The sequence below is a fragment of the Coturnix japonica genome, chromosome 5 (assembly GCF_054131305.1).
Source record: "Coturnix japonica strain WE chromosome 5, WE-NBRP24, whole genome shotgun sequence".
NCBI lineage: Eukaryota > Metazoa > Chordata > Aves > Galliformes > Phasianidae > Coturnix > Coturnix japonica.
Window position 1 is genome coordinate 21,848,928 of NC_140667.1, and position 18,584 is coordinate 21,867,511.

General features: G+C 54.7%; 1 protein-coding gene across 4 annotated transcripts in view; it reads right to left on the bottom strand.

Annotated features, from left to right (window-relative positions):
* Nucleotides 1–12,102, bottom strand: part of ALX4 (ALX homeobox 4) — a 28,860-nt gene extending 16,758 nt beyond the window's left edge. Inside the window, exons 1-2 of one of the 4 annotated variants that reach the window (XM_015864508.3) lie at nucleotides 11,989–12,102; nucleotides 10,479–10,880 (exon numbers count right to left, since the gene is read on the bottom strand). In XM_015864508.3, the coding sequence (XP_015719994.1) occupies nucleotides 10,479–10,878 (400 nt within the window). In that variant the 5' untranslated portion in view covers nucleotides 10,879–10,880; nucleotides 11,989–12,102. Of the gene's footprint in view, nucleotides 1–7,302; nucleotides 7,439–8,060; nucleotides 8,382–10,478; nucleotides 10,881–11,636; nucleotides 11,824–11,988 lie in introns of those variants that run through there. The other 3 variants (XM_085550239.1, XM_085550241.1, XM_085550240.1) reach the window with 3 other exon arrangements.
* Between the last annotated feature and the right edge of the window lie 6,482 nt (nucleotides 12,103–18,584).

Genomic DNA, 18,584 nt, shown 5'->3' on the forward strand with positions numbered 1-18,584 from the left:
GAATCAAATCCCATGGTTACTTCCCACAGCAGATGGAGCTGGTACTTATAAATGTGATCTCACAACCATTATAGAGCCCAGTTCACTTAGACAGTAGTGCATACTCAAATAACCTTCCCCTGTAATAACTCCTTTGTAAAATAACTACCAGCTGAGAAAGATGGCGTGTATGAATGCAATTTGTCAAGAACATAGTGAGAGCTAAACAGAAAAGAAAATCATGGTGCTCCATTATCTCCCGGTGAGATGAATCTGGCCATTCTTCATTATCCCCCAGCAAGGAAATTACTTCCATCAGACCCAACATTCATGGCTCTGTTCTTGTTTTCTCGGGCCCACCCAGCACCTCTGACAGCTTCTCCTGGGCCAGGAGGCCTCTCACATGTTTGTAGGTAGACATGGTTGCTGTAGCACACCGTGGCTTATCTGCTTTAGGCTCCTCATCTTGCCCAGAAAGGTAATGGATGCCCCAACCCTGGGGACATGCAAGGTCAGGCTGGACAGGGCTCTGAGCACCCTGATGTAGCTGTGGGTGTCCCTGTTCACTGCAGTGGAGTTGGTCTGGATGGCTTTTAAGGGTCCCTTTCAACTCAAATGATTCTATGAGCTCTCCATCTCCAGGGATGTACAATCAGCCAGATGTCTGCAAATGAGCCTACCACAGAGACATACAAGGTGGTATCTATGCCATCAAGAGGCACTTGCAGCCAGAATCAGTGTCTCCTCCCAGCACTAGCCAAACTTTCCCCACACTACCTGCCATAGCATGATCTTACTGCATGTTTTAGCATCTAAGTAACCTGATGGAATACTTCAGCCAAAAATCATCTGCCTTGCTGCATGTTCTTTATATCTAGGCCCCTGAGCTCTGCTGGGTTGGCCCTGCCTTCCACAAGGTTCTCAATCACTGGTTCAAACCCTGACTTAGCATTTCTGCTACAACTAGTTATCTCTTGGCCTAAGAAAGAACACAACCTCAAGGGACCTGGTGGTATTGATATCATAGCAAAACCTCAGAACCTCTTATTTTTGGAGGATTTCTGATATAATGAACTCTCATGAACATTCATTGTTCAGTTTTCTATTTCCCTGTCTCCTATACAATATTTTGTCTTTAAATTCTAAGGTTTCCCAGAGAATAGATATAAAAAAAGCAGGCATATTTGCTGAATGAATCTTTTTTGCATCACACCCTGCTTTGATACCACAAACATTTTGGACGTCTGTTTGTAGCTCCTTGAACCTCCTTCTTGTAATCCCACATCTACTGAATGAAGCAGAAGAGTTTTCTGTATATTGTGAAAGAAAGAAGAAATAAGAATGCTGCATATTTCCATGTGATGCCAAGACATGAGTTCTCTTCCATACTGTAAGGGTGGCTAATATATAAAGATATTAACAAAGATGATGGTAGATAGTCAAAGGTTATTAGCAAAGAAAAACTCACCAATGTTTATGCGTTGACCAGAAAGTGAGGCAGTCTCCACTGGGGAGCAATCTCCAAAAGATACTGCCTCAGTGGTTGTCAGCCCTTAAATGAGGTCTTAGAGGAGGTGGAGTCGAGTTCCACCCCTTCTGGGAGCACAGCTGGATTACTCTCACCTGTGCTCCCACAGCTGACCCAACACTTGCCTCACTGATTAATCAGAGGTTCAAGCTGTGATTTCCCATACATATACCAGAAAGTTAGATGAAGGTATCAAGGGTTTGGATCACTATGGGATCACGTGCATGCCACACTTCAGTGCTAGCAAGTTTTGCAGCATCTAGTCAGCCTGCAGTCGGGTTCACTTTGGTCTGATGTCAGCACTGTGCCTGTCCCCATCTGTATGCAGCAGAATTTCCCCTCTCACAAGAAGTATGTGGTGTTCTTTAGCCTTTATAGGTCTGCAGATGTGACCCTGGCAGCTGGATTGGTGCCCAGGAGAGCTGTGAAGGCTGGAGGACCATCCAGTGCCATGTCACTCTCCTCTCACGCTGGGAACTTCCCATGAAAGGTCACCATTTACTGAGATGCTCTCAGCTGTCACAGGAACAGTGCGGCCAGCCATGCTTTCCTTGTTCTGTTTGTCTCTTGAGTGCATACAGGTGGTGGGGAACCTATGCCACAGTTTGCTATGCACTTGTCCCAGCATGAAAACCATTTTAACCTCCACAGATCCACAGTGAAAACTAAAATGAACCCAGTACAGCACATCCCAGATATTATCTATTAATGGCAAGGCACAAACATCCTTTGATTTACATAATTTACACAGCACAGAACTTGCTGGCCTTTCTCCCAATGAGGACAAGAAACAAGGCCCAAGAGCTGGCTGGTAGCTCAAAGAGACAGCTCAGGGGCCTGCCCACAGAAGCAAGCACTACAAACATTGCCCAAACTTCTTTCTTTCACACAAGCCATGTCTTTAAGGGTTGAAAAGGCTCAGTGATCAGATGCCACCCTCAGCAATCTGCACACTGAGCATTGCTGGGGTCTCTCCTGGAGCCCAGAAGCTCAGTCTCCCACTGGCATTTCTCCTCCACCTATGAATTGCTCCATTTTGGATTGCCTCATTGTCTCTCACTCTGTTTAGTTTTGGTTAACAACTGCAGAACCTGAACAAGCATCTGCAGTGCCCGTACATTATACACATAGGCAGCAGCCCCTCTCTTGCTACAGCAGCTGGGGTTGCTCCATGGGTCTCCCTCTCAAGTGGACCACTGCCAAATGCAGGCAAATTGGATATACAACCAAGAACACCACTTTTTACCACCAAAGCCAAGGAAAAGGGGATTTTTCACAGAATCAGCCACAAATGTACCCCTCCTGAAAGGAAATTAAAAGAGGGTTGGTCTGAACACAAACTTAATATCCGGCCCTGGGCACCACAAAGCCTTGCTGCAGCTTCAGCCCTGACTTAAAAGCAGCATCACCCAGCTCAGTATGTGCAGCTCCAGGTGCCCCTGCTTCCTGAGTGGTGTTCGGGCCTTTCGGTAGGTTTTTACGAGGCTCTGTCCTGACTAGCCATATATTTACAACAAGCCTTCCCACATTTCCATTCCCTACCAGAGCCACACTTAACGCAGCCGCTGCACTCATGTTTGATGTTGCAGCCAATCCCCCCACTGCTCTCTATCCTGCAAAAGTCCTTCTAATAGTTTGAAGTGGTATGAGCTGGATGAAAATACTCTTCTCTCCAGCACAGGACATTGTATGACTTAAGGCATCCAGCTTCCCTCTCTTCCAGTAGCAGCTTTCTGACTCCTGCTGAAGGGATGAAATGCAACATTTAAGCTCTGCCATAAATCCCACAGCTTCATGGAGTGTTTCTGGCCTCCTCCTTCTCCACAATCTGTCTAAACGTCTAGCAATTGGTCCACTGGCTATTTATCTTGGAAGTCCTCACCGGCATCTAGAGACGTGGGGAGCACAAAATGTCTGCAGGTCCTCTGCCAATGTAGGTGGGTCTTCTCTTCCTCTTGCCTTCTAGCATTTGGCTGTGTCCTGTCTAGCTCAGACTGATATCTGGCTCCAATCTGCTTACAAAATTTCAGAGCAAATCTTGATAAGCCAGGTTATGTCTATTACTGAGCATTTCTCAGCTCTCAGGTATGGGTCCTTACCACAGCTGTGTTCCTGACTCTACTCCAGGATGAGGTCTGGGCATGCACCATTGGAGGAGAAGCTGGAACAGAACCACTCAGTGCTCCAGGAGGGCTCTCAGCCTCCCGACCCAGACACCAGCACACGGGCTGGGCTGCAGATCATGCCTGCCCAGTGCTCAGCCTCATGCTCTCCTCATGCATCGGTGCTGCCAGGCTGGGCTCCATTCAGCTAGAGAATAGATACATGATAATCTCATGGAGAGTCCTTTTGCCATTGGCATTGCTGGGGCTGGAAATCGATGATGTTTCCTTGTGCTGCAGAGAACAGGTGCTGGAAACAGACAGTCATATGGGTGACCAACCCCTACAAGACAGCCCAGCAGCACTGGGACAGCTGCACACCCAACACACTGGTATCCTGGTGATCCTTCACTTTCCAGTTTGGGATAGTTTTCCATTCCTTCAGAAGCCCTTGCTGTGGCTCAGACTGAGCAACAATTTCCTCTTTCTCCTGTCCCATGAAAACCTCCCCCAGCCCCAAGTTCCCCATCACCTGGGGGTCCTGCAGCTGGACCCAAGGGTCTCCCTGCACAATGTCCCTGCACAATGTCACTTTCACATTGTCTTCGACCACTGCTGGGAAATCTCCCAACATTGCCCTTCACTCACTGAAGTTTACAGCTTTGTTTTGCTTTTATTCTCATGTGGATTCCTTTCACTTCCTATTGCTTCTGACTAGCTTGGCTTTCTGTACACACCTTCATTATCTGATCCTTCTCACACCAGAAGAATATGCAGCTCCCTGTTTCTCCCTTAGGAAACCAAGCCCTACCCTGACACCAGCATTACCACTCACAGCTGAAGCAGTCAGCAGTGTCTGAGGGCCTGAGGAGGCTGCTTCTGTGCAGGGAGGAACCAGTGAGACCTGAGGTGCTTCTTCAGTGCAGCAGTGTTTGCATGCAAAGACCTCTCAATCTCCCTAAACACAAAAGGAATGAACAGGAGCAATTTCCAGGCTTGATATTACAAGTTCCTGCCATTTTCCCCAGATAGAAGCCTGCCCAAAGTGTTCTGTCTTCTCAGTTTGCTCATTTCTCTTTGAATAACCGGCTTTGTTTTGCTTTGAGTCCTCAAATTTGGTTTCAGTTATGATCCCTCTGCCTTACATGCACACATATGTCCCACCACCAGAACTATATAAAGGGTTTGAGTGAGCTTCTCATTGCACTGCTCCTCATCTCAAGGCCCCCAAGCCCTCCATGGCTCTGTTTGGCGTGGTGGCTCCCACTGCTTTGTCCCTCCTCCCTCAGCAGCATCCCAGCTCACAGACTTCTACTAAACAAAGGCAGTTGCTGTCTTCAAGGCAGCATGAAATTTCCACACCACCTCAGCACAACTGCCATTGACTGAAACGACTTGCCCTTCCAGCGCTGGTACCTGCTGAAGGAATTGCCTCGCACCTAACAAGTAATGAGTAATAAGGAATAATTTCTACACCTAGAAATAGTACTGATTCCACCAAGAAGATTAACACCAACAGGGTAAAACCTTAATTCACATTTTCTAAAAAAAAGAAATTATCAGATTCAATAGGCATTTAACTGAGTTAAGTCTTTGCCAAAGACAAAGCTAGACCACAGCTTATTACATATCAGCCTGTCACAGTCAGACCCTGCAGGGACCCAAATGCAGTGGCTACTGACTGCTGAATCACAGCTATCCCCAATGGAGAGATGAAGAATTTGGTGCTGGTGGGTTTGTGCTGTCCATAAAATCAATCCCAGAGCACCTTCCACACAGAGCTGTCTGCCACTGCACACCACTCCTCCGAGTTTTCTGAGCTCCCCCTTCTCTGCCTCCTCTCTTCTGCCTCTGATCCCTTCTCCCTCCATCTCTCTTCAGCAGAAAAGTGCCCCTAAAACACGATGCTGTCCAGAAGTGCTCTTTCACACTGTGCCTATAGAGGTGACAGTCAAAATGCAAAGATTGTGTGTGAGCACGAACAGAGTCAGCATGTGTAATTACACTGATCTGCCTGAACTCATGCAGAAAATAAAGAGGAGGTCATTCATTTCATATATATGTGGCTTTCTTCTTCTACTTAAAGACTTTTACTTCAGAAGCTGGGGTAGCAGAGAGACATACAATAGTTGTAAGTTACTCAATGTTCCCATCCACCCCTCTGTAAACGATTCTCAAATCACAGCATCCTCTATCAGCTGTGTCAGAGCTCAGGGTTCTCCTCATCCAGAGTTGTCTCTTTTCCTTTTGGAAGTGTATCTCCAGGCATATATATGACCTTTACTTTCCAAACTGATTAATAGTTAGATCAGGATATTTTTTTTCCTCCAGGTGCATAGAAAAACAGCACTTTTGGGGCAGGGATTTCTCAGCATTTTCTGAAAAGCAGTGACCAACCCATTGCTTGTTTGGCTGCCCAAGATGAGCCCATTAGTGTGGATTGGCAGGCTGAGCCTCCATTCTACACTGGGACACACAAGAACACATTGATTGCTGCAACTTCTTGCACCAAAAAAGAGCCTGGCTAAGAAAACCCAAGTTCACCCCCTCCAAAATCAAACTGGGAACCTCTGCCTGCTGAATTTTCCCACTAACTCCACCAACCCCTCCACAGCTGTGGGAGAGTCTTGCTGCTGGAACGTGGCCTGGGGAAGATCGCACTGATGCCGCTGCGTGGCGACAGCCTGGCCTTGCACGAGCTGTTCATGCATTCTGAACCTCAGTTCTTCCAGCTAAAAAATGGGATGAGAAGTCACTTATTGCCCAAAGTGCACCACAGTTCTTAGCTGAGAATTATACAGCTGCTGGAAGGCCCTGAACAGACTCAGCTGGAGAGCCGGGCAGCGGGGTGGCTGGAGGGCCAGAGCTGTGGCTGGAGATGTCCTCCAGCGCAGAACTTGGCTGAGAGCCTCCCAGACAGACACCACCTCTCTCTTACAAGGGAAACTCATCTCGATTCTGAACGCAGGGCTTGGAGAGGGGATAAATCTTCGAGATCTAAAGGACTGAAGTTCACTCATCAGCTCCCCTTAAACCCGCTCCGGGTTTTGACTTGGGAGGTTAGAAACCACAGCCAGGGAGCTCTCTTTTGATTCACAACTTGTTTGGAGCAATCACCCAGAAAGCAGCCAGTGAATCACTGTAGCCGGTTAGTCATGCAACCGCACCGAGAGCGCACTCAAAGGGAGCACAAAATAAACAGCCTGAAGCCCCAGATAACACACGCAGCTCGTTTGCGCTATCTGGCATCAGCATATATTGTTAATAGCACATCAAACCCTTAGGAAAAGACGCGCGCAGTAAGCATCTCCAAATCTCTCTCCCCATCGGTATTTTTCCAGTCTGTTTCAAAACAATTCAGACAAGGACGAGTCGAAGGCTTTTTTCTCTCTCTCCGCACCCGTCCCGTCGCCGGTAAGGTTACACCGTGCGCTACAGAAGCGCGGGGCCAAAGCGGAGCTAATCCCGCTCGGCAGAGGACAGATGGAAAACAAACAGAGCTCCAGTGAAAAGAGATCTTCCTGGGGGGAGCTCCGCTCCGCTGACACATGAGCGGTATAAAACAGCCCGGGCTGGGAATCCTACCGAGGTCTCCCCAGCCAGACCTCTGGCCGAGCCACGAGAAGCGCGACGCGTCTTCGCGAAAAGCGGCGATCGAGCCCCCCCGAGGGCAAGAGGCGAGCGGGGCCCTACCTTGGCTCGCCGCTGGCCGAGGGGGTTCCGCAGCTCCCGCGAAGGAGGCCCCGCACTGCCGAGCGCCTCGGCCCGACTCCCAGCGGGAGCTCCCTCCTCTCCCTGAGTGGCGGATCTGTTGACCTTATTGCGGGAAGGAGAGCGCCAGCGCGGCCGCACGCCCTTCTCCTCCCCGGGGTTCCGTCCTCCTTCCTCCGTCTCCACTCTGCTGGCGCCGCGCCGCGCGTCCCGACAGCATCCCTTTATAGCGGGGGGCCGGGGCAGCACCTCCCCACCCCTCCCGGCCCCCGGGGTGCGGGCAGCTCCCCCTCTCCCCGCCCGCCTCCCTTCGGCCGCGGGGCAGGAGCCGGAACGGGGGCGGCGGCGCACCCCGAACCCCGAGGTACCGTCCGCCCTGCGCGCACCGGGGCGGGCGGGGGTCCGAGGGAACCGGGCCCGGGGATGGGGGCGCGGCATCGCCCCGCTTGGGGCCGGCTCAGGGAGCTCCGGCTGAGCGGTGCCACCGTGGTAGCATCAGCGGGCACCGGGCACGGTGCGTCCCTGAGGCGGGGGGGCCTGCAGTGTGCACCGGGGGGAGGAGGGGAGGAGAAAAGCGTTAGAAGTGTCAATTAAAATAATAGCAATAATAATAAAGTGCGCAGCGGACGAATATTTCCTAAGGCGCTCGCTTTCTGCTAGCAACGGGGCGCTTCAGACTGCGCTTTTTGCCGCTCTCTAAAGACAAGAAATGCTCGTTATGTGCTTAACCCCGCACTTACAGATTTCCTCCGCACGAAGAAAGCCGTTTCCTCTCTCTGCCTCCCGTGGGTGCACGTCCCCATCACATTCCCTTCACCTCCCGAATCACGTTTTCCAGCCCATACTTCTGCGCGTGTTGCCGTGTGCGGGTAGAGGCGCACGTAAGTTCAGGACACACAACTTAACTCCGGCTCCGCGCAGTAGAAATAGCAGTTCAATCACCGCTGCGCATCAATCATCCTCGGATGCCGCGAGGGGCTTTATTGAAGATTTCGCTTTAATTGCCGGTGCCGCTCCGCGGGCCGCCCCGCAGCCCCCCGTTAGGGCGGTGCCAGCGGGAGCCGAGCGCGGCCGTCCGCAGCGGGGGGAGCCCCGCGGGAGCGCTCCGAGAACCGCCGCTCTGTTCCTGCGCCGATGTGCGGCCGCTGTTCTCTCTGCCTATATTTATCCGTACAATGCAATGGAAGGGATTCGATCTGGAAATAGACGCCGGGAGCTATAAATGGAAGGCGGGGGCTTTTTATAGCTCGGAACGTGTTTATTAAGGAATTAAAATTAAAGAAGAAATCCCCCGGCTGGCTCAAGCGGCTCACACGGGCATCGGCACCAGCTCGATGAGCGCAGCGAGCAGACTGAGAGAGCACCTCAGTCTCGCCGGGGAGAGGCTTCTTTTTTTCCACGGCCTCGCGCTTTTTTTCGCTCTGTTATTATATATGTGTATACATATATATACATATATTTATTATTATTATATTTTGAGGGGGAGTTATTTTAATAGAGGACCGAGCCCCGGTGGACGGCCCGGAAAGACGGACAAACGCCGGAGTAGCAGCGGGGCTCGGCCTGTCCCGGCCATTCCGATAGAACCGCCGCCGCTCCGACGTTCTCTACGATCCGCGGGAGCGGAACGGCCGCCTCCGCCCCGAGGGTCCCGGAGCGGTGCGTACCCGGCGGGGCTCAGCCCGTGGCCACCATCTCTGCTTTAGCACCGAGGAAGCCGAACGTGGCTACCATCAGAGAGACGCCCTCCTAAATCGTTTGCCCTCGTTATTAGTGTTGTTGTTAATTATCCTCGAGAAGCCATGTGGCTCCTATTACAGCCCCACCGATCCCAGACGCACCACACGGCGGTCGGGGCCGGGCCGAGCCGAGCCATCCGCTCCGGACCCGGGGCTCCATCTGAAGTCCCCTTAGAGAAGGACCGGGGCTGCCCGCTGGCTTGACGGCGGGAGCAGATTCAGGCGGGTCTGCCCGGGGCTGCAAAATACCCTCGGGGGCTAAACTGGCGCCCGGGGTTTTTTCAGCCTACGGAAACAAGAGAGCCCGTTAGTGGTGGGGCGGCACCGGACTCCCTCCGCGCCCCGCTTTGCCCCGAAGCGCCCCGAGGCTCCGCGGATGAGGAGAGGCCACCGGCCGGTCTCGGCCCCTTCCCAAGGGAAGGGGTGCATCCCCAAAATGGGGTGACGGGAGCAGCCCCGGCTGGTACGGATGAGCGGGTCTTGGCACAGAGTAAATGACGGGGGGAGCAGCTGGGCGGGGAGCGGGGCCCGAGGCCATGGGGAGAGGGGTGCGGGGACCCCTTCCACTTTACTCAGGGTGGATGGGGCCGGGGAGGTTCGTCTGCGCTCTCGTACACCTGCACAGAGTGAAAGGAAGGTGTGTGGGGGAGAAAGAGAAAGCAAAGAGGGCACAGAAGCAGCCGTTGATGTGACAGCGAGAGACGGGGACTCGGGAGCTGGAATCTCCGGGTTCCTCTAGGCGCTACCGTTCCCCCACCTCTCTCCGTTGTCCTTCCCCCTGCTCCCAGTGCACCCGGCAGTGCCCATCCATGTCACCGTCCCCGTCCCTGCCCGGTAGGGTCACGGCGGGCGCACCTGGACAGAGGCACGGCAGCCCCGCTCTGCCCGCAGCGAGCAGAGGGACCGAGGGAGAGGTTTCATTTCTACTTTCCCTTCTTCTGAAAAAATAGAAGGTCGGGCATTTATTTTGATTTATTTTTCTTCCTTTTTTTTTTTTTTTTTCTTCCAATTTTTCCCCTCTCCGACCGCCCGGGCACAGCGCGCCCCGGAGAGCCCTCAGGACACACCGGAGGAGCGACCCCGGAGCTCTGCCGGCGCACGGCCTCGTCGGGCAGCAGCGGGAGGGGCAGTGGGACGGGGCTGCGATGGGGGCAGAGCTCGGTGACATTCGCCCCAAGTTCTCTCCCAGCGCAACCCATCCTCGGCGGCATTCAGCACGGAGCGGCGCTCCGCATTGCTTTTCTCTTTCATTTACTTTTCATTTACTTCGATTTCCCCGACCCTCTGCCTCTTCCCTCCTCGGCGCTCGCCTCAAAACCACGGCAAAACGGAACGAGGGGTACCCATTGCCTCCTCCGGAGCTCCCCCGGCCCCAGGAGCCCTTCTTCGGCCCGGCCCGATCGCGCGGCCCGCACTCACCGTAACAGGAGACCTGCAGGGCTCCGTTGTGGCCGCCGCTCTCCTGCAGCTTGAGGTTGCTCTCCGGGGGGGTCTTGCAGGGGCCGCGCTGCATGTAGAGGTGCGGCGGCTGCTGCTGGGGCTGCGGGTATTTGCTAAAGGCGGGCGGGGGCGCGGCGGGGCCCGGCGCCTGCCCGCTGCCGTCCAGGGACGGGCATTCCTGCGGGCTGTAGCGGCTCCGGCACTTCGCGCCGCTGTCACCGAAGCTCTGTCCTTTGGCGGCCAGGAAAGCGGGGCCGAACTTGTCACTCGCTTGAAATGCCCTAAAAGGCGAGGAGCCGTCTGCGCCCTGGGAGGCTGCGTTGTAGTAGGAATCCATGGCAGCCGGATCACAATAAGAAACACAAGTATCAGCATTCATTCCTAAAATTAAAAGGCCCAAGTGTCCTTAATGCGCTTGGAGTGGCACCAGGAGCCTCTCTTTCTCCCCCTCCCACATACGCGCACACCCACAGCGGGGCCGGGAGCTGTAAGAGGTCTCAGCCGCGGCCGCCCGGCCCCGATCCGCGCTCAGAGGGGCTCTGCCTCCCTTCCTCCCTCCCTCTCTCCCACACTCTCTCTCCCTCCGAACTCTCCGCCGCCCAAAGAGGCTCTTCTCGGCTCTTTCCCCCCCACGCACAAAGAAGAAAAAAAAAAGAAAAAGAAAAAGAAAAAAAAAAAAAAGAAAAAGAAAAAAAAAAAGAAGAGAGACCTCTCCCCCAATTAATACGGAGATGATGACAGTGGAGGGGAGGGGGCCCGAGAAGGGGTGTGCGTGGATGCAGATGGGGGTGTGGAGGCAGAGGGGGGTGGGGGTCGTATCTTTCGCATTAAAAGAAATAAAGCTTTTTATGTTTAAAAAAACAGAATACGAAGCCGACGAGCACATGACATTAACGCGGTTCGGGACCGGCGCGGAGATGAGCGGGGCTTCGAGCTGCTGCCACGCTCCATTTGTTCCGACCCTGGGCCAAGCGACGCAGCTGCGGGACCTCCAACCCCACGCCTTCCCCCATCCCCCCCCACCCCCTTTGGGCTCCTTAGCACGGGTCCCCGCGACTCTGGGCCTCCCCTTGCCCCGTTAACCCCTTCCCTGCTCCACAGGGCCCTGGCAGCGGGCACCCGGCCGTGGTTCTTTACCTCCGGACAGCCGCGCTCTCTCCAGGTGCAACTAACTGGGGGGGAGGGGGGGGCTGGAGGGAGGGCAGGGCGGGGCTGTAACGGGGCCCCCGAGAGCACAGAATCCGCTTTGGGACCGTCAGACGTGAACTTGCAAAGGAGAGGAGGCTGAAGGGGCCTTACTGCTCCGAGAGGTCAATGGCGGCCCAAAAGGGGCTTACAAATAAATCAGTGCGCACCTTCCGCCCCCCCACACCCCGGCAGCCAACGCGATGCCCCCTCCCCCGGGTACCTCCCGCTGCCCCTCGCACGTCCCCTAGCCCTCGCCCTGCCTTCCTCCCGGCTCCACATCTGGTTCCTATTGCCCGCTTACCTTGAAGTTCTCGGTAATAAAGATATTACGCAAACTGCATCCACAGTTCTTCAGTCAAAAAAAAAAAAAAGAAAGAAAAGAAAAAGAAAAAATAAAAAGTTAAAAATAAAAAAAAAAGGAAAAGAAAAGAGGGGAAAAAATGAAAAAGAAAGAAAGAAGCTAGGAAGAAAGGAAACGAAGGAGAAGAAGGCCCTTAACTCCTTTGGGATCGGGGGCTCCGGCGGCTCCCTGTTCCCAGCGGCTCCCCCCGAGCCCAGCCCACGTGTCCCCCCGCTGCCCCCGGCTTATTTCCCAGCGCAGAGCGGGGCAGCACTGTGGCTTTCATCTCTTTGTAGGTATCTGGGGGAGCGGGGGGCTGCTGGGGGAGGGGGGGGGGACTGAGGCAGCCGCCGCCCCTGCTGGGGTTTGTGGGCAGGCAGCAGCAGAGGACGGAGCGAGCCGCGGGGTCACCTCTCGGCTCTGCCCTTGAGAGAACGGGGCTCCCCCCTCGCCCCCCACGCTTGGTCTCGAATCATTCCTCTCTCTCTGAGCCGTGCGGCCGCCCCGGGCTCCCGCAGGTTTCTGTTCCAAGACAGCTTCCAGAGGATTTTCCCTCCTTATTCTCTTTATTACCTGCTTAATTCTTTCCTCGTTTTTCCGTTTCTCTCTTTACCTCCCGGCTTCCCCCCCACCGCAGCTTCCTCTCTCCCTCTCCACGACTTAATAAAAAGCAAAGCACCGCAACGCACGCCGCTTTTTCCCCACTACCAGGCAGCCCTGGAGCCGGACGGCGGCGGGGCTCTCTCGATGCCCGCTGCCCGCAGCCGGAGGAGCCCCGCACACCTCCTGGGCCGCCGTGCGCGCTGTGTGCGGGCAGTGAGAGCCGTGCAGGCAACGTGGGCTGTGAGGGCATTGAGGGCTGCGGAGACACCGCTCTGAGAAAGAAGCTGTGCAGTTCTGTGGCGATTTCTGCTCAGCGAAGCTGATGCTAAAATAACTGTTTAAAAAAATAAATAAATAAAATAAAAGAGAGGGAGAGATTTCAGGATGAAGCGGGAGACGATGGAAGTGATTTTTCTTTTATTACTATTTTTCCAGCAGAGCCGGGATGCGGGTTCCGGGGGCACCGACGAGCCGGTCCGGGGAGCGCTGCGCGGCCCCTCCTGGCTCAGGGCTGCAACGAAAAGTCCATTGGGTCCCTGCGGAGGTTGATGCGCGGCCGCGGAAAGGAACGCAATAAACTCCTTTCTCCAATGGCCAATTTGTGCCTCTGGGAGCGGGCGGTTACCTCGGGAATCGTTACCGAGAGAAATGGCGTACGCCAATAGCTGGCGGAGTGGTGGTGAGGGAGGGATATAACGGGAAACCGCTTATCCCGAGCGTTCTCCTTTGGCAGAGGTGAGTTATCCTTGAAACCCTCCCGTGTATTTTTGAGGAGGACCCCCCAGCCCCGTTCCTGTGCGTGGAGCCCCTCGAACAGAACCGCGACGCGCGGCCGCCGGGCGCCTCTCCCCGCTACCGCCCATCCAGTGCGGGATGGCCCTGACGGGGCTCCGAGAGGCGGCGCGGGGCGGGAGGGGCGCGACCCCATCCCATCGTTCTTCTTTCGAGTGTCCCCTAATCTGCTCTGTCCCTACAAAGAACGCTTCCAAAAGGGAAAAGCGAAAGAGCAGCCGAAAGGTCTGCGCTCCGCTGGGCTATTCACGAAGCGTGCGTTTGTGTGCGCTTTATATCGGGACCGATCTCGGGCACAACCGCCGCTGGTTTGGGAGTCGGCACTCCCGAGTGTCCCTTCCCACACGGGGACGCTCAGGTCGGAGCGATTCGGCTCCGAGCGCCGGGTGGCAGCGGTCGTCAGACCGGTCCGTGTGGGGACCATTCACCGCGTCCTCCTCGGCGACCGTGCGTGATCCCCTCCCGGCGACACCCCCGAGTGAAGCGGGTTGGCCGGGCGGCTCCTCCCGGTCCTTCCCGAGGGCCCTTCTCTTTCTCTGGGGGCAGAAGCGGGCACCGCTCGCGGTGAGGCGCAGGGCGAGGGGCGGGCGACGGTGGGTGGATGCTACACCGCCACCTCTGCGAAAACGACCCCAGCCCATCTCCTGCATCTCAGCCACCCCGGCCTGTGCCAAGGGCCGGCCACAGGCCGCAGTGCCCTCCGGTGCCGCAGCCAAAGTGGGGAGAAGCCCGAAACACGCTCCTCCGCTTTTCCACCCCCGTCGGAAGAACCCCGGGGTGAGGCACGGAGGGGCTCGGGGGGCCGCTCCAGGACCACTGTTCCCTCCTGGGAGAGAGCGATGCGGGGAGGGGGCTCACCTCACCAGAGGGGCTACAAAGACGGGGCACCTTTCACCCCGCTCCTTCCGCCCTTTGGCAGAACCTCGCTCTTGGAAATCGTCTCCGGTTTATTTTCTCATTGGGTTATTTGGCGTGGTCACTTCAGAGCTGCGGGCTCCTTTCGTACCGGACAGAGATCTGAAGGCGGCCTATTTATAACGGCACTGAGAAAGGGGAGAGAGGGGCAACAGTCCTTGCGCTAAGCTCCCCAAAGTGTTGTTGTTGTCACTATTATTGTTGTCGTTATTATTATCATTATCATTATTATGTTTGCATCGGTACGAAGGTCGAGTCTTTATTTCAGGAGCGGACTTTGCCCAGCAACAGCTCCGCTGTACCTCCCGGCTCTACAGCCCCTTCTACAAGCCCCGGGCGGGGGCTGTGCTAGGAGGTATACGTAAAATACACACATTCTGCCTCTATCCGTGCAGTGTCGATCATTATTAAAAAGCGTTCCTGGCGGCGTGAGGGAGCTTACATTGAAAAAGAGCTGACCCCAGGGAGAGCGCAGGAGGAGGCTCGGGCCAGGCAGGGCTGCCCCTGCCCCCCGGGCTCGTGCGGACACAGCTCTCCCCCTCACCCCGAAGTCCCTTCGCTGCCTCTCAGCCCCGCGCTCCGGACAGATCACCAAGTCCGCGTTGTGTGCATCCGAACCTGGCACCTGTCTGTGCTCTCGGTTACGGCCTCCAGCCCCGCCCCGCCCCGGCTCCTCTCAGGTTAACCAGCAAAATGAAATATATATATATATATATATTATTAATAACCATAATGTACTTGATTTTTTTTTTTTCAGTTTTGTTTTGTTTTGTTTTTGTTTTCAATTCAGTGCCGACTAGTGCTCGAGTAAGATTATAGACCCCTCTCTACTTTCTGCCCCCGAGTCTCAGTGCCCGGGCGCAGCTCCGTCCCTTTTTCCCCACCTCCATTGTCCTCAGAAAATCATGGAACCGAAAATTAGCGCCTTTGGCATCACGGGGCCCCCGATGACGCCATCAGGCGGGAGCCAATGGGAGGGCCTCGTAGGGACGGCCCCGCGCCCCTCTCCGCGCTGCGGGACCCGGGTGGGCAGCGCCGGGCTCGGCCCGGGGAGCTCCGGCCGCAGCGCTGGGCCGCAGCCCTCCGCCGGACACCAATGCCCGTCAGCTGGGAGGGCATCGCAGGAGCGGAATTGTCAGTGGCTATCTGCAAATTCCTTCCCGCAGGCAAAAATCCACTTGCTATTAATTTCCTCGACACTTTCCATTGGCTCGTGACCTCGCCAGACCTTTCGCTGAAGTCAGGGGTTATTTTTTGATCGAATCCGCAGCCCCTGTGTCGGGCACGGAAACACTTTGGGTTCAGTGGGACCCCCGGCCCAGAGCTCCGGGCACGGGGTGAGGGCAGCCCCAGAGGGGGCCGCGATGTGTCGTGAGTGAGGCGTTTCCCCCCCGGGAATGTCCTCTTTGCCCTGAGCACGAAACAAAGAGGCCGCGGACGAGGGGGTTCCGAGAGCAAGGCAGCCGGCGGCACTCGGTGCACCTGTCAGCGCGGCTCCCCCTGACCTTTCCGAGCCGGGCAGAGCGGGGACGACCCGCGGCGGGGGGGCGACGGGAAAAGAAGCCGAGCGAGGGAGAAGCGTCGAGGGGCAGCGGGGAGGGAGCTCTCCCTCGGCCCCGGCTCCGTCGCCCACCACCCGCATCCCTCGGCCGGGAGCAGCCGGTGCCCACCGCGAGGCGGACGGAAAGAGCTCCCGGAAAGGCGGGCAGCGGAGGAGAGCCCGTGCTTCGGGGAGATCCTCCTCTCCGCCGTGCTGCCCCTCTCGAAGTCCCGGCTGCGTCCCCTCGGCCGGTAGCCCAGTTCGCGGCTCCCACGTCCCACCACTCGCACCGCCGTTTCCCTCCCGGGTCGTTCGCAAAAAATCCGCCTTTCTTCTCGTAATCTCCGAGTAACCACCGAAAATCATCCCGAGAACAAACACGACGGGAGCCCCGCGAATAAATACATTTTCCACCCGCTGCTAAGAATATTAACCGTTACGACTTTTTCTTTTTCCTTATTATAATTATCTCCCAATAACAAGAATCACATCAACATACCAGGCGGTCAGGGCAAACTATTTTTCGTGCGATTTGAGCCGGAAAGTGGACTCAGGGCGGCCACAGCGGCCACAGCAGCTTCCACACATGATCCGGGCCCGCTCCCCGCGGCACTGCGCTGCTCTCGCCCCTATGTGGGCAGCACCGATCCACGGGGCAGCCCCGAAGGAATCGCCCCCTTCTTCGAGATTCCCACAGGGCTCACTCGGGGAGGGAAGAAAAAGAGAGAAAGCAGCTTTTAGGGACATTTTTTTTTTTTTTTTTTGGCGTGGGAGGGAGGTCAGGCGAGGTGTCGAAAAGCCCCTTCCAAGAATGTCCTGACAAGGGAGAAGAGCAGAGCCAGGATGCAAAGGGCATTTGGAAATAACGTGCTTGACTTCTCTGTTCAGCTCCTCTCGGGACAGTCTGCAGCCCGGCTGCCGCCCCCTCCTCATCCCGTCCCGAGACGGGTTCCTAGCGGGGCTCCCTGCTGCCCCTGAACCTTCTGACCAGAGCTGTGACCTTTGCTTTTCTATTACTCGTTTGCTTGCTTATTTTTTAAAGCCTTCCAGGAACGTGGCTTTTCCGTTTGGTTTGTTTGGTTGGTTTGGGTATTTTTTTGGTTTTTTTTTTTTGTTGTTGTTGTTTTTTTGGTTTTTTTTTTGAGCTCCCACAAAAAAACCAACCAACCAACCAAACAACAACAACAACAACAAAAAACAAAAAAACAACCAACCAAAAAACCAACCCAATCAGTGCTGATAGTGTCAGCGTAAACTGGGGGGATCTGGATCCATGGGTCTTGCAGATCTTCACAAGATGCTTCAGGATTTCTCTTATAGAAAACACCCAAGAAAGGTTGCCAACAGTGGAGCAGGCAGAGGGGCTGCCTGGATGTACAACCCTTGGGGATGGTATTTACTGGCAAATCTCATGCCCTTGTTTTGAGGTGGGGAAACTCAGGCTCAGGCAAGCAATTGCGCAAACTCACACAGAGCCACAGAGTTTGCTGTCTGCTGGGAAGATTGCTCAAGAGTCCTGCAGGTCTCTGCCACCTCCATCCCACGAGCAGCTCAGTAGCATCAGCCTTTCTCCCAGGTGAGTTTTGGGCATAAGGGCACTGAGAGACACAGGAACACAGAAGGCTGGGATTTCCCCAGGTGTAGAGCTTCTTCTTCCAGATACTGAGTAAGCTGGACACCAGTTTAGACTGCTGAGTTGGAAACCTTGGTTATGTGCAGCCGACCTCCAAACTGCATAGCCAGAAATCTCACTCAGCCACAGGGAATGACTTCTGTCCATCAGCAGCCACCCTCAGCTCTTAGGGGTCATCCACCCATGAAAGCTCCACATCATCTGAAGTGAGCACTAAGAAAACCTGGGGAGGGTGACACCACCAGCAAACCCACCTCCAAGGCAGGAGCAGTGACTTGGTATGAACTGTTATCTGTGGTGGCTTGAAGACCAGAAAGATGGGGAAAGAAAAGGAGCACAACCAACAGCAAAAATGATAACGCCAATGAAACAAAAGCAGTGCCTCCACAGCCACTGCAGCACGGGAACTGTGGATGCATCAGTGGTTGGATGGACAGCCAGACCTTCGCATCAGCAGTGACAGTCCGCTCAGCTGAGCCCCAGGGCCACCTGTGTCCTCCCTGCTGCTCAGATTTATAGAGTGTAACATTTTAATAAAAAACACACACACCTCTCCACTTTGGTGCATTAAGAGATTTCTAGCAAAACACAGTAATGTTGCTATAAATTTCCCTCCCAGCACCCTCACAAGTAATAACTCAAGCCCCAGGATTTTGTATTTAATGTTTATTTTGATGGCTGCATTCCAGAAAGAAAAGGGAAAAAGAGGCAAAATCTACTCAACCACTCTCCCCATTGCTATTAGCCTGATGTTTTCAATAAAATTTAGTGCAAACTGGGAAACAAACACTTGGAAAAAGAAAGGAGGAAAACAAGCACACTTGGGCAAGATTCTCCTAGACATCTGCCAAGGCCTGGTCTCCAGTGTTGGCTTAAATAGCAGATGTCCTGCCGTGGGTTCTCATTATGTCCTTCTCCCTTGGCATGTTTGAACTGCACCCCAGGGAGCTGTACTTGTGTTAAGCAAAGTTCCATGTTGGGATGCTCAGAAGTACTGAGAATTATGGGGGCTTGAGGTTGAGACAGCAGTCTGGAAGTTATAGATTGAATCTCGGCCACATAACGCAAGGCCAG